A 15176-nucleotide genomic window follows, 5' to 3' on the forward strand; every position below is an offset into this window, starting at 1 on the left:
TTTGATCATGACAGTTTTATTGAGTAAACAAAAGGTCAAAAGCCACCGTGCTGACGTTCAGACATGCTGGAGAAGTGCAGCGGCACAACAACTACAGAACAGAGAGAATCCACTTCCTGTCAATAAATACACCGTGTGTTCAGCAGGGGTGATGATCCGGCACACGCTTCCTGAAACACAACAACACACACACACACACACGTTAAACACACACTTATACCTCAACAACCTGTCAGCTGAGTCTCCTGAACTCAACACACACACACAAACACACACACTCACTGTTAGCTGAGTCTCCTGAACTCAACACACACACACACACTGTTAGCGGAGTCTCCTGAACTCAACACTAAACTGACGTCGATGAACAATCACACTATTGTCTGTTTAGAGCGGCTCCTCATATTTCATTAGTTTGCATCATTTATCCAGATTTCCACCCAGTTGAGAGCAACATTAGATCATGGCACATCACACACATGGTCACTTCCTGTCAGTCAGGGACGAAAGCTCCATCACAGCGAGTTGAGCGTCAGACGAAACACACTAAGCTTCAGTCTTCAGAGACTCTGCTCAGGCAGAGCGGCCACACCTACATCGGAGACGCGATTGGTCCGCTGGTTAGTCCAGTCATCCAATCACAGCCCAGACATATGTGCCTCTATGTTTTATGTGCATTTGTAGAATATAAGCACATAATGTAACGTTTTAACATTTCTTTATCATACTTTCTCAAGTCAATGTAAACCAGTCGGGTATGGGATGTTTATTATTATCGTTGTGTATTGGTGGAGACACATCTGATAGATTGTGGATTGTGTGTGTGTGTGTGTGTGAAGCGGTGCGCACTGACCTGGGAGCCGCTTTGATGATGTTGTCGACGCGCAGGATCATCTCGGCCGCCTCGGCTGCGCTCAGCAACACCTGCCTCTTCACCTGGAAGCTCTCGGTGATGCCCAGATCCGCCATGTCTCCCACACAGCCCTGGGTCATGTCTGAGAGACGGCACGGGTCAGAGGTCAGAGCAGAGGCGCGGGCTACCTCACATCAGCCGCGCGTGTGTGTGTGTGTGTGTCTTACCCAGGCCGAAGGTGATCTTGTTGTCCTGGTGGGCGGCTCTCAGCTGGGACACCAGCTCTGCGCTGTCATATCCTGCGTTATCAGCGATGATGGTGGGCAGCTGCAACACAAGCCGTTCAGGTGAATGCTAATAGTGCTAATACTCAATGCTAATGCTAATAGTGACTGACTTGCTTCTTTTCAGAATGAACCTGTGTTTTGAAACCAATCGGCCGAGTGAATGATTTCATGACCCATTCATTTGTTTGTAGGACAAGTGGAAGTGAAAATGAGTTGTCCCACCGGACGGACAAGTTACATTTCAAACTAAATAAAATGCCACGTTACTTCACGTTATGTGCCACTCATTACGTCTATTTTACAGATTTAATTTTACCGATTTGAAACGAACACATTTTTTCCCCCACAATCCGTCAAACCAGCGTCCAACTCAGAATGCTTTGATTGGCCAATCAGGAGTCGGTCCAAGTTGAAACATTTTGACCTGCCTCAAAGCTCCAGAAACAAGTCACCGTACAGTCACACCGACAGCACCACACGAAGTAAAACGGGAACGAACATTTGTCACCAAATGGAAATGAACTCGAATGGGTTATTTATGAAGACGGAGTAATGTGGCGTCTGTCGGGCGCAACCCAACCCGGCTGACAAGTAAGTGACGTTAGCTAGCTAGCGGCGGCAGCCGTGTACCGTAAACAAGCATTAACAGCATTTGTATTGGTTAAATCAGGGGTCGGCAGCCCGCGGCTCTATAGCCGCATGCGGCTCTTAAGCGCCGCCCTAGTGGCTCCCTGGAGCTTTTTAAAAAATATGAAAATGGAAACAATATTTTTTGTTTTAACCCTTTCGCACGTGTACGATCACACTGATGTGATCAGTCTTGGCTGGTCCCTGGAGCGTACGATCACTCCGGTTTAAGACATTTAAGAATCACATAAGTACTAAAAAAACAATGAATTTGATGTTGTAAAATATACACTGATGTCTATGGAAGCGGCAATAACAATCCTTTATATCCAGGTGGAGCTGCACATTGGTGGTGGTTGAGGAGATTCCCCCCTCCTATGTAAAGCGCTTTGAGTGTCCAGAAAAGCGCTATCTAAATGTAATGAATTATTTATAATATAAAAAGACGACACGTTTTATTCATATCAGATACACGGTGTGTAAGTAGCTTTACATTTGACCCTATTCTTCTCCCAGTTCACCAGCCACTTACTTTCATGTATTTCGGGAGAAGTGGAGGAAATTACGTGTTGTAAATCCAACAGATAAGTTACAGCTCAACTAACGCGATCGTTATAAAGGTGTTTATACAACAAAACACATCCACATGCACATATTTGACAATCGGAATATCGGTTTCATACTATAGATAATAAATGTGTGAATATTTTTAATAAAAAAGGAAAAATTACATGAAAGCAGATCATCATTCATTCAGCGCTGTGTTGTGATTGCGCTGTGTCACGTGACAAGCAATGACGCGTAACCATGGAAACGATAAAGTGACAGATTCGAAACAAAGGTCGCCTTGCTCATTACCGGTATGTATTTGTAGCATACTTATCATGTTGATACTAGGGGGCTAATAAAGCTAATATAGACACTAACAGCACGTGTTGCCTTCATTATAAGGCTTTTAATTTTTTGCGGCTCCAGACAGATTAGATTTATTTTTTTGGTCCAATATGGCTCGTTCAACATTTTGGGTTGCCGACCCCTGGGTTAAATGTACATAGTTAAATATTAGCTGATGTTCAGATGTGAAGTAGCTACACGGTTTAAAGTATCCCTTGGTAAATCAGTCTCTGCCGGGTAGAAACTGGCTTTTATCAAAAATAAATGATACAATTATAAATGTCAAGCCCTGCTGATTTTTTCGCATCCGATCTGAGCCACTTGCAAATGTGGTTTTAAATCAGACACATCCGATATCTGGACATCAGGCGACGACGACACGTTCATTCACAAAGATAGCTTTTTGATGTTGTATTAAGGCGTGTTCACACTACAAGGGACTTGGCGCTGCAGGCTGGCGGTTAGGACGCTAGTGGGCGTAACCACTGGTAGCCTGTGAGTGATTAGCTGTGAGTGATTAGCTGTGATTCACGATGTTACTCCGTTTTCATGCTGCTACAAACTAATATTTTGGAAGGAAAAGTCTAAATATAAATGCAATCAGTTCATATAACTCATAATATTAAAGATGAACGAGAAACAGGTACGGGTAAACACCCGTTCGTGAGTCTATCTGGGCTCGGAGTCAGCACGGTGAATACCACTGTATGCACACGGAGATATATCATAAATATAGGACAGTTTCTGACTGCTAAAATTAGCTTCCCGTTCAACTTGCCTCTGTCAGACTCCGCACTGAGGAGTGACGGATGATCACGCGCGCTCCACTGACTTCACTCCTATTGGTTGTCGCTCTTCATTTGCATAAAGTTAAACCAATCTGAACTGTCGCGTCGCCAGACACGCCCCATGCGGTCGCCGGAAATCGCGCGCTCCCCATTGAAACGAATGGCATCGTGTGAGCGCACCTTTATGCGGCAGATGTGCCCGTGTGCGCTCGCTCACAGCTTATTATTGAGGTGGGAACTTTATCTTTGTAAAGAAAAGAAATTGCGTGAACAAAAACATTCAGGAGCTGGTCTGCCTTTTCAAAAGATACACAATCTGCCTGGACACAATCGAGCCGAGATCCGTCTTATAGTCACAGCAGACAGATGTGCATTTGTATGCACTAGATTTGGTATTTGTTCAAAGGTCACATGAAGGACGGTTTGTATTTATTTGTGAAATATGATGTAGGCTCATTTATTTATATTAGTAAAGCACAATATTGGTTACGCCACTACGTTTTCGCTCAAATTGCCCTTGGTTTTTGCACATTGCTCTGTTTGTTTGCGAGTCGAGTTTTCCTTTGCAAAGCAGATCGAGTTTGTTTGCAAAATGCTGGATTTGTTTTGTTTAATTATGGCACATAATTCGCTCCATCAATATATCCTTTAGGAGAAGTAACTTCGCATCCCTGATCCCACATAAACAGCCAGACATCAGCTGACGAGACGCACCATCCTCAGGGCTTTGGCGAAGGACTCCATGGCAACGGCCTCTTTGCCTGGCGTCCGGTTGGCCAGATCCGACACCACTCTCGCCATCAGCATCTCGGAGCATCCTGAAACACACACACACACACACACAGCGGCGTGAGAGCGAGTCGCGGCACACACTGGGCAGAGAGCCGCTGGCGTCCGGCACTGACCTCCGCCGAACACGGTGCGCGTCTCCTTGACGGTCTGCGACAGCACACACAGCGCGTCGTGCAGCGAGCGCTCGGCCTCGTCCAGGATCTGCTGCGTCGCCCCGCGCAGGACGATGGTGCACGCCTCTCCTGCACACGGGACACATCAGCGACACACCAGCAACAACACCTCACACACACACATATCAATGCAGACGCCTACCCATGTCCACGCCGGAGAAGTGGATGAGCATGTCCTCTCCGATCATCACCTCCTCGATCAGCTTGCAGTGGCCGATCTTCACCAGCTCAGGGTGGTCAAAGGTGGACGTGATCTCGCCGCCTGCACACACAAACCAGCTCCGTGAGTACTAGCACACCGCACAGGACAGGAACAGGGCAGTGCACACTGGGATAGTTTTCACAGCGGTGTGTGTACCTGTGACGAGGGCCAAGCGCTCCACTCCTGTGAAGTCAGCGTGTTCGATGGCCATCACGCCAGCGGCGGCAAACAGCTGCTCAGGGTAGTTATAGATCAGCTGCCTGAGGATCCACAACATGTCAGATATGCACACACACACTCATCCACAATTCTGGTCTACTTGGCCAATCATACTAAAGATTCATTTGAGTGTGTTTAAAGTTGTGTTGTACTCTGTGTGTAGCTGCTAAGCTAGATCAATATTACAATTTCATATAGCAATAAAAGCGGGATGACTTGTGCTGCTAAAGGGCATTATACATTTTAAAACTTTGTATATAGGAGTATAACTGTTACTACCAATGAAGCTCTTTCTTCTTATGCTACGTTAGCCAATAGACAAAAGTGTTGTCTAAGCAGTTGCTCATCCGTCTAACAAAACAATAAATTAAAGCGTCTGTTTTCTAGAGGTAAAACCAGAAACTGGATATTTATCCAAAAATCCTACATACTGTGCCTTTAATTACTCCATCAGTAGTAACTACTCAAGCATGTGACTTTAGAGGACGCCCCCCCCACTTGCGCTTGAACCGGGCGTCCTGCTGACGGCTACTGGGAGCTAGCATCTATAGCGGTTAGCATCTATAGCGGTTAAAGCGTCCTCAAGGCACCTGTTGATGAAGCAGTTGATGCCGTGCTTGAGGATGCGCTCCACCTTCTCCTTCATCTTCTCCTTCTCGGCCATCTCGATCTCGGCCACTTTGGCTGTGGAGTCCACGCGCACCCTGGAGCCGAAGATCTGCGGGACACACACACACACACACACACTCAGGTGACTGGTGTTACTGGTGTGGGTCAGGCCGGGCGCTCGGAGCCTGAACGAGGCCGTACCTTGATCTTGTCCGTGTCCATGCCGGTGTTGGCGATGAGGATGTTGGCGTTCTCGATCCTCTTGGGCTGGTTCACTCCGATCCTCTTGTCCAGCAGGAAGCCTGTGAGGAACAAGAAGAGCGGTCACATGACCATTACACTACTCCTGTGCCGCCTTCTGATTGGCTCACACCGTTAACCAAGCGCACCGCTTTCACAGACCAATTAAACACCTGTTGTTGCTGATACTTTACAAACATTATTATTATTAAGATACCAAATATCAAAATGTGAATTAAAAACCAGTTACTCCAAAAACTAATTCAAAATATACAGGCTATTAATAGAATAATAAAAGTAATGCATAAAAAAAACCTAAAAAATCTTTTTAAATTTTAAAAGAGTGAGACGGATAATCTTTAAATTATGATTTCAAGTTAATGTTTGAAAAAAAATTTGATAAAATAAAAATTACTTTTTATATACAATTTGTATTATAGGAATAAAAGTATCAGTGTGATTATTAAGTAATTGATGTTTTTTTTTATTACATTATCAAGTATATTATTTTAATCACTCATTACATATAAATGTCCTTTTCTGTCATGGTCAGTTAATATTCAAACAAATTTGTTAAAATATTCCAAATATATATATATATATTAGTATTATTGTAGGAATAATAGTATCAGTGCGATTAAGCATTTAATTAAAACATTTAAATGTCAAGTATCGCATAATTACTCTAATTGCTCATTTTAATGTTCCATACTCATCCAACACTCACTTAAATGTAATCTTTGAAAACATGAATATTTGATAGAACATTACTCCTAATAACAGTTTTATTCTCTCCTTTTTAATTCGATTCGTTTCTGTATTCATAAAACCAAAAGTGTTTAAAAAAAAAACGTCAAAACTGACTGAATTGATTTCAGAAGTATCAACAGGATAAAGCAAGTTGAAGTATTACAGACAAGACAATCAAGTTTACTAGTTTGCTTGTCAACTAATGCTCACTTAAAGATGAACGTGTAAGAGCAGATAAATTAACAGTTATTTTAAATGATGTGTTGTAAAGTTAACTCTAAGCGAGCTGGATGACAGAACCGGGGATAAATGAGCACCTGATGCTGTGATGAATCGTGAGGATGAAGTGATGCATGTAAAGAGATGGTTCACCCAAAAGTGAAAACTAGCCCATGATGCACCCGCCCTCAAGCCACTGTATACGACATATCTCAGACAAACACAGTCACATGTCCTAGCTAATCCAACATTTATAATGCCAGTGAAGTGAAGCTCAAAAAGTGCATCAATCCATCATAAAAGTGCCCGGATAAAGGCGCTCTGACGGGCTGAACTCTATTAGCGATACTGGCTAGCTTTCGTCTGATATGATCATATTCAGCTGGGGTGGCTTGAGGTCATCCTCAGTTTTGGGTGAACTGTCGCTTCAGGGTCAGCGGTCGGCCACACACACCCTCGTCCAGGTACGAGTCGGTGAGGCTGCCGCCCAGCTTCTTGATGACGTGGATGGCCTCCAGGTTGCCGGAGCCCTTGAGCCGCATCACGGCCTGCACCGCCAGCCGGGCGAAGTGGTCCTTGTGGTGCGTCAGCAGCTTGGAGGAGAGCGTGGTGCGCGCGATGTTCAGCAGGTCCACCTGGAACTTCTGCTCGTCGTTCCTGAGGAGACACACACACACACTTACACACCTGCTCACACGCTAGGGGCGGATCGCAGTCGATCATGTGATCGCCACACGTGTGATTCGCAGATTAACTGCTAAATTTAACCATCATAGAGGGAAGTTTATCATTTGGATGCGTTGCCTTGCCAATGTACACATCCAAACGCAGAACACGAGGTGAAAATCAGGACTTGCGCGCACACACACACACAGCATTACCCATGATCCACCGCTGCCTCCCTCAGGGCGTCGCGGGCCGCTTGCGTGGCCTTCCTCCAGCCGGAGATGATGATCTGAGGATGGATCTTCTTGGCGATCAGCAGCTCTGCTTCCTGAGACACAAACACACACACACGATCAAGCTTGTGCCACGGCCGGAGGGAAACAGTGTGTGTGTGTGTGTGTGTGTGTGTGTGAGAAAGAGAGAGAGTCGTACCCGCAGCAGCTCAGCGGCCAGAACCGTCACAGAGGTCGTGCCGTCGCCCACCTCGTCATCCTGAACCTTCGACATGTCTGTGTGTTCATCAGCACAGGTTACACACACACACACACACACACACACACTACTGTGAGCCATCAAGTACGGTTTGTTTAGGAAATGGCAATAACAGTACTTTACAGGAATTAATCTCTGCTATTGCTCGTCATTTTAGTCGAGAAAAAAAGTATATATATTTAAAAAAAGAGAAAATCTTAACCTCAGAGTGTTACACACACGATGTTGAAAAACCAGTCTTAGATCATCTCTAAATATAAGCCCATAATTAAAGCCAGTACTTGTGTCGGCACCACTGTTCTCAGCAGCTAAACTGGCAGCATCTACTGGTGTAGCTCAACAGCTGACAGATATTCAACATAACTCATCCGAGAGACCGTCTAAGTGTGTATTCACACCAGGAAAGTCCACTTTGTGTAAGTGAACCACAATGTGTACACCAAACCACACGCGTGCTAAAGTCGTCCATTCACTGGACAGACGTTCTCAAGCAGGAAGTGCAGACCAGCATGGGGATCTTCCGCAGTGCACTATTGATCCTCTTACTGATGTGGTGTTATCAGCTACTAACGCAATATGAAGAAACCTCATATCACACAACGTCTTCTATAGGATGTTGTGATTGCGAAGACGAAGACGGCTCTGGCGGAGAACGCTCGCTCTCACTGACACAGTTCACACGTTACTAAACTAGTGAACAGTCAGTAATACAAGAAGAACAAACAAATACAAGCAGAGATGAAAACAATCATCAACGATCAAACTTACAAAGACCCGCCCCCCCTTAGTTACTGTTGCTATGTCCGACAAGCTACGCCGCTCTCACGCCACAGTAGTGTTGTCACGGTAACAAAATATCAGTATTCGGTACCAATACCAGTGAAAATCCACGGTTCTCGGTACCAAAGCTTAATTTAGGTTAATTTTACATATATTAAAGTGTGTATCACAGTTACAGAGATGAAAACTGTAGTATTAAACACACTTTACAATAGGATCCCATTTGTTAGATAACATTAGATAAAAGGACCTAACAATAAACAATAGTTATAACAATTATTCTCCTTGGGGTCATTTAAAAATGTACTAATGCATGTTTAAAATCAAAAGTTTTGTGTTCACTATTTAATGCACAATTGATGAAGTGAACAAACATGATCAATCAAGTGTTTGTATTAACATTCACACACATTAATGAATGAAAGAGTAAAATATATTGTTCACTCAATGTGTTGATGTTAGAAAAGCATTAAGTAATGCTAATGAATGCTATCTTATAGTGATCGACCGATATTTGAAGCATTTCCCATAATCGGGTATCGGTTTTGTAATATCGGATTCACGATAAACGGCGCCATCTTGTGGGTGTTTTGAGAACATTGCAGCATCCGCGCGTGCGCCTCATGAAGCGCATGCAAGACTTTTTTACCTCATCACAGCTTTTATTTTTACACAGACACTTTAGTAACAGTGCACTTCATGTTCTGCCCTCAGACCCCTCTATTTATTGGTGTATAAATATTATTATTTTTTGTATACAGGAGGGAGTGATTGTAAATAAAATGGCTTGTTCAGTTCAGTTGTGTTGTAATAATTGTGTCAAAAACAGAAGTATAACAGTAAATCAATATCGGTTATCGGGCACATAAATATGCAAATAATCTGTATTTAAAAAATCAATATCGGTCGATCACTAGTATCTTATTGTAGTGTTAACCTTTCCGTAACAACATGGCCGAACAGCTCGGCCGAACAGCTGATCATCGATACTCATGGAGAGCGCAGTGTGCACCGCTTTCTCCTTACACAAGCGCGTGCTTTCTCGTTGCGTCTGCAACAAGCGGCAACCTCCCTGTTTCTCTCTTGAAACCAACACGGAAGTGAATTAAACGGCAGTTCATCGACTGGCCGCTTGAGGCTGGCTGCAGAAGGGAGTCAAATCTGTATCTCCCGCATGTTAAAATGCGAGCCCCTGTGCAGTCGCAGACTTGGTACTGTGAGTAGCATATAGCATTAGCTCCCAAGCCTGAGCTAACCATGGAGCTAACTCCATAACGTCGCGCTAGGTGGGCGTGGTTTCAGATAGCCCGGCTCCTCAGCTCCGCCTCTTTGCCAATATTCTGTTATCCGGGAGTGACGAGCGGTGACGCGAGGCCAAGATGGCGACGGCCGGCTCCGCCCACTTTAGGCTTCAAAAATGCTCTTCAGAAACCTACGGGTGACGTCACGGACACTACGTCCATATTTTTTTACAGTCTATGGTCTGCAACCATGAACGGCCCCTTATGGCAACGTGATGTTAGCCTATCCAAAATATTCACACCTGTGGCTCTTTCCTCCTTAACAACAAGTGGAGTCAGAGCCGTCGCATTAGGACTGCGCATTAATAACCGGATTAACCCGGTACTAAGAAAAGCTGGTACCGTAACCGTTTCATTTTTTTTTTGTCCCGAAGTACCGGGGCTTTTGCCAACACTACGCCACACCATGTTCTCGTGGAGCAGAGACAGACATGGCGGATGGCGAAGTATGATTGGTCAGATCACCTGTCACTCAAGCTCCCTGCGAAGGGTCAATTCTGGCACAGAAATTAATAATGAAGCCTAAATGTAAAATAACACGGTTTGTTCACTGTAGACATCTTTGATAAAGCTGTATTTTGTTGCTTTATTAACATTAATGGCACAGACAACAGCAGAATATTAGTTTCTGCTCGGACCGAGAAAAAGTGACAAACATCTGGTTTCTTTTTCAACTATGACATCATAACCGAGAGAAGACTTGCAGAGAGTCTAAGACGAGTCCGTCTCAAGGAAACACAAGAGAGAGGAATCAGTTCAGTGTTCGAGTAATTATAGTATAGGATATCTCTCTCTCTCCCTCCCTCCCTCCCTCACACACACACACTCTCTCTCTGTCTCTCTCTCACACACACACACACACACACACACACTCACCCACGAGCACTTTGGCGGCGGGGTTGTCGACGCCGATGGCCTTGAGGATGGTGGCGCCGTCGTTGGTCACGGTCACCTGACTGTCCCTGCCGCCGCCCAGCAGGATCTTGTCCTGTGAGGTCAGAGGTCATTAATGAGCAATATTCACCGGCTATGATCGCAGCGGAGCGGCCGGCACACGTACCATGCCCTTGGGTCCCAGAGTGCTTTTCACCAGATCCCCGATGGCAATGGCGCCGATGAAGGAGGACTGAAAGCAGAGAGAGACATCTCGTTAGCCATGACCACGGTTATTAATAATCACGGTTATCAATAATCACGCTCACCAGTCGAGCCGTCTCGGCCTTCTCCTCGTCCGCTCCTTGTCTGAAGATGTTCATGGGGGCCATCGATAGAGACGCCTGCACACACACACACACACACACACACACACACACACACAGTTATGTCGTATTATCATGCAGCTCATCTGAATGATTCAGTCAGTGTCCCTCAGAAACTCTTCATAACAATAATGCTGGAAACCCCATTATAGACACGTGACTTCATGCTGATTTATTATTCATATCTTCATCTCCATAAGTATATTAGAAAGCTTTCTAGAGAGATTCATTCTAGTCATTGGGATTTTTATTATTATTAATTTCGTTATTATACTAATATATTAGACACTAAATCATGATACTACCATCTTTTTAATAACGATCCGTGTAAATGTAACGGCGCTCTCGTATCAGTGACGTCAGAAGCCACGCCCTCCACAGAAAGCGCTAGAAGAACTCGCTGATGATGATCCGCTATTGTATGTACACCATCCATCACAACACAAACTATCGAAACACACACGGGTGAACTCCTCGCACAACAAGCAAATCAAGGAGATGTGTTAGTGAAGGCAAACGCGTCCATTAAAGCATCTTAACGCAGTCGGCTGAACTCATTGTTCGTGTTCACGCGCATGCCGCGCACAAACCCTCACTCGTTCAGCGTGAACAAAGTGCGAACGCGGCGGCAGAATCAAACTGCTGTCAACGACCGTTACACGCGCTGCACTGCATCATATCTCGCTCATTAGATCTCCGCTGAATTATGATTTAACCACATAATCGCTCACCATGATGATTTTAGGATGTGCTGAAGAGACGCGCACGAGACAGGAAGAAGTGAGCAGGGAAGCGCGCGACAGATCAACCGCTTCCTGTCTGCTCTGCGCGCGAACACCTTTCAACTTAAAAGTCCCTGCAGTGCGCTTACGTTTGAGCCGTTTCAAAACAGTTTTAATTAGCTATACATAATATTTTATAAATGCTTTAATAAGCTATTTTGATGATTTAATAAACGTATTTTCATGATAATAAAATGAAAAGAGAAGTATTTCGCGTTAAATAAGTCGTTTTTGACTATTCCATTGTTCGGACATATTACATATTACAGACAGTTAATAATTTTAATTATAGGGCTATAATTCATTGTATAATTGACCTAAATAGTTCTGCTTCAGATATTGTGCAGAGAAGCCGTGATCATCCTACATCCTAGTTAACACATTCCCCTAACGTTAGCTTTTGGTTCTTTTTGGGGAACCAAAAAGGCTACTAACGTTAGGTTAACGTTCTTTATAGGTTTTATTGTATGTAAAATAAAACAAAATAAACAATCTAAAAATAACTTATAAAGACGAACGTTCCCTATTGGTTGTTTTTAAAGTAATGTTGTTTTTAATGGTTGTTATTATGTAACTATAAAACAACGTTCACAGAGCGTTGCTAGAAGGTTATTTTTTGAATAACCTAAAAACAACTTAAAAATAACCATTACTATTGTACTAGACGATAGATAAATGTGGGAAAATAAATACTCTGAACCCCTAGTAGATTTACACAAACTGAGAAAGTCACAAATCAATGAATATGGTTATACGATTATGATCTTAATCACATTAGTTAGATCGAACTAATATTGTGTTTACACGATTAAGTTAAAATTTAAATCGCAATATTGCCAAAATCCCATTATAATCGCATTATGTAAACGCACTCAATGTGTAGGCCTAAAGAAACTGGTTTATACGTAAGGAACAATCGACCAAAGAAATGAAAATAAGTCTAGTCGCATATTTATATGAATTTAATTACTGAAATATATAAGGGAGAGAATACTAAACCATGAGCGTTAATATATAGGCCTATTCCGCACTCAAGCGCACGTAAGGCTTTCCACAGAGAACCGGCAAAGGTAGATTTGTAGACAAAAAGATTGTGCATGAGACAAGGAGGTTTCAATAACCGTTCAATAAGGTGGTTTCACCAGAGAATGTCTAGTAAGGGGAGAAGGTTCACTCTCGCTACACTTCCGGCTTCTGACTGGCTGCAGTTCCACTCTGGCTCCACATGAGGGCGCTCACAGGACGAGTGCAGAATGAATGGAGGTCTATGGAGCTATACCCCTCAAAATCCACTTTTCTCAGGATATAATTTTTTGTCTAGTAATTTGAATTAAAGTGAAATGAGCATTTGCCTTCTCCTCCGCCAGCAGAGGCTGGACCTGCTCCACACTGAGAGATGAAGATGAGAAGCAGATACACACTGATGACCAAATAAAGTGTGAATACTTGGTGTGAATAAAGTGTGAATCTATTGATAAAAACATGTAAATAAATACTGAGAGTCAATGTTCAGAAATTATTATTTTGATTTGAACTATGCTGTATAGTTGTGTTTTCCGGTGTGTTTGTTGTCAAACTCAAATTTGTTCAAATTAATTTTAAAAGTTAATAATTGTATTTTATTGAGAAAATATTTTGGTTTGACTTATTGACTATATTTTTCAAGCAGTCATATGGTGATGTTACAATGTGCCCCACCTATGGGGAAGGACATAAGACATGAGACATGTTCGCCAAGCAGGGCAGCGAAGCAAGTGCATTCTGGGAGTTGTTGTCTTTCATCCACATGAGCATTAAAATACATTTTCTGGCTTTTCTCAGTCTAGAAGGCACCAACTTCTAAAATAATTTCATATTTCTACTACGTACAGTACACGACCCAAATGAAATACACATTCATCTTGCCAGCGGTGAAGTATCCCTTTAAATACAGACACTAACTCATCCTCTAACTGTGTGTGTGTGGCAGATATACACATATATTGGGTGTCCTCCATTAGAGTATATAGAGTATATAGAAGCTGATAGAAGTTAACACACAACGCTTCGAGTCAAACAGAAGTTGCGTGACGTCATGTGAATGGGGCTATTGGTGCAGGTGTGTGTGTGTGTGTGATCCGAGTGTGAGCGGGAGACTGTTGCTCGTCAGAAATCAAATACTGCCATGTAAAAAAACACCCAGTACACTAACAGAGTTGTGATTGCAATCCGTCTAAATTCTCATCTTTGTCGCTTCTTCTTCTGGTGTGAGCGTGATTTGAACTCGAATAACATCCTGTCGTCCAGTAACTTCTTATGGGAAAAGTTTAATGTAACAAAATTACCTGGAAAAATATTACACGGTAAAAAAACTGTCGCTCCAATATTGCATAAAAAAAAAAACTAACTAACGGTCATTCCCGGAAATTACATCACAGTAAATATTGTTATGGAACACAGACTCGGAAGCAGTGAGATAAAGATTGTTTTTGTCATTATTTTTTTTCTTATTTATGGACATTGTTTGGTCCTTGTGTATACACATTTTAAAACTCATTGTAAAACTCAAGAAAATGTCCCCATGGGGATAATGAAGTAAACAACAACAACAAGATGATCACCGGTAAGTGCTTTACTGCATCCTGCATTGTTAATTAACTCTGCACCTATATGAGATTAATCAGATACACACCAAATAGCCATAATATTACAGCTTACAGTGGCACAAAAGGCTGCGAATCCACATATGTTTTCTTAAAGTAAAACACACGTTGTTATTGAAAACCCTCAGATCCTTGACATGTCCTCATTACCAACTGTTTAGATACTACACAGTATATCATAAAGTACACAAAGTTGTTGGTTAACAATCAAAATGACATTGTTAGTTATGAGTCAGTCGGCCTGGCTACTGTAAGGCTGGAAGCTTACGCTGCTATTTTGAACCAATCATCGCAACAAAAGACAGTTGAAGGATGACGTTGTCACGATCCACACTCAAGGAAACAGGGGTAGATCCAAGTGCAGTGTTTAATGGGTCATCCGTAATCATAAACCAGTCCAGGCAGGGGTCAAAACCATAAGGACAATCCAAACATAAAACAAGAACAGAACAAGAAACCAGGACTCCGAAATGGCGTGATAATGGACAAGGACTCCGTCACACATACTAAAACAGACAGGGTATAAATACACAGGGAATAGACAATGATAATGGGGAAATGGCTGAGTGCAATGATCAGTGATAAGGAACCAGCCGAGTGC

The 15176-nt window shown here is 43.0% G+C and overlaps 1 protein-coding gene across 1 annotated transcript; it reads right to left on the reverse strand.

Annotated features, from left to right (window-relative positions):
• cct2 (chaperonin containing TCP1, subunit 2 (beta)) lies at positions 1-12026 on the reverse strand. The gene is made up of 16 exons (XM_079622906.1): positions 11883-12026; positions 11095-11169; positions 10953-11018; positions 10769-10880; positions 7752-7828; positions 7535-7647; positions 7108-7310; positions 5646-5746; positions 5426-5553; positions 4773-4876; positions 4557-4676; positions 4355-4483; positions 4164-4267; positions 1081-1180; positions 854-995; positions 1-170 (listed from the first exon to the last, which is right to left on the reverse strand). The coding sequence occupies exons 1-16, from the start codon at positions 11883-11885 to the stop codon at positions 140-142; spliced, it is 1608 nt and encodes a 535-aa protein (XP_079479032.1). The 5' UTR covers positions 11886-12026; the 3' UTR covers positions 1-139.
• Positions 12027-15176: the final 3150 nt, after the last annotated feature.

Source organism: Phoxinus phoxinus, assembly GCF_949152265.1.
Source record: "Phoxinus phoxinus genome assembly, chromosome: 9".
NCBI lineage: Eukaryota > Metazoa > Chordata > Actinopteri > Cypriniformes > Leuciscidae > Phoxinus > Phoxinus phoxinus.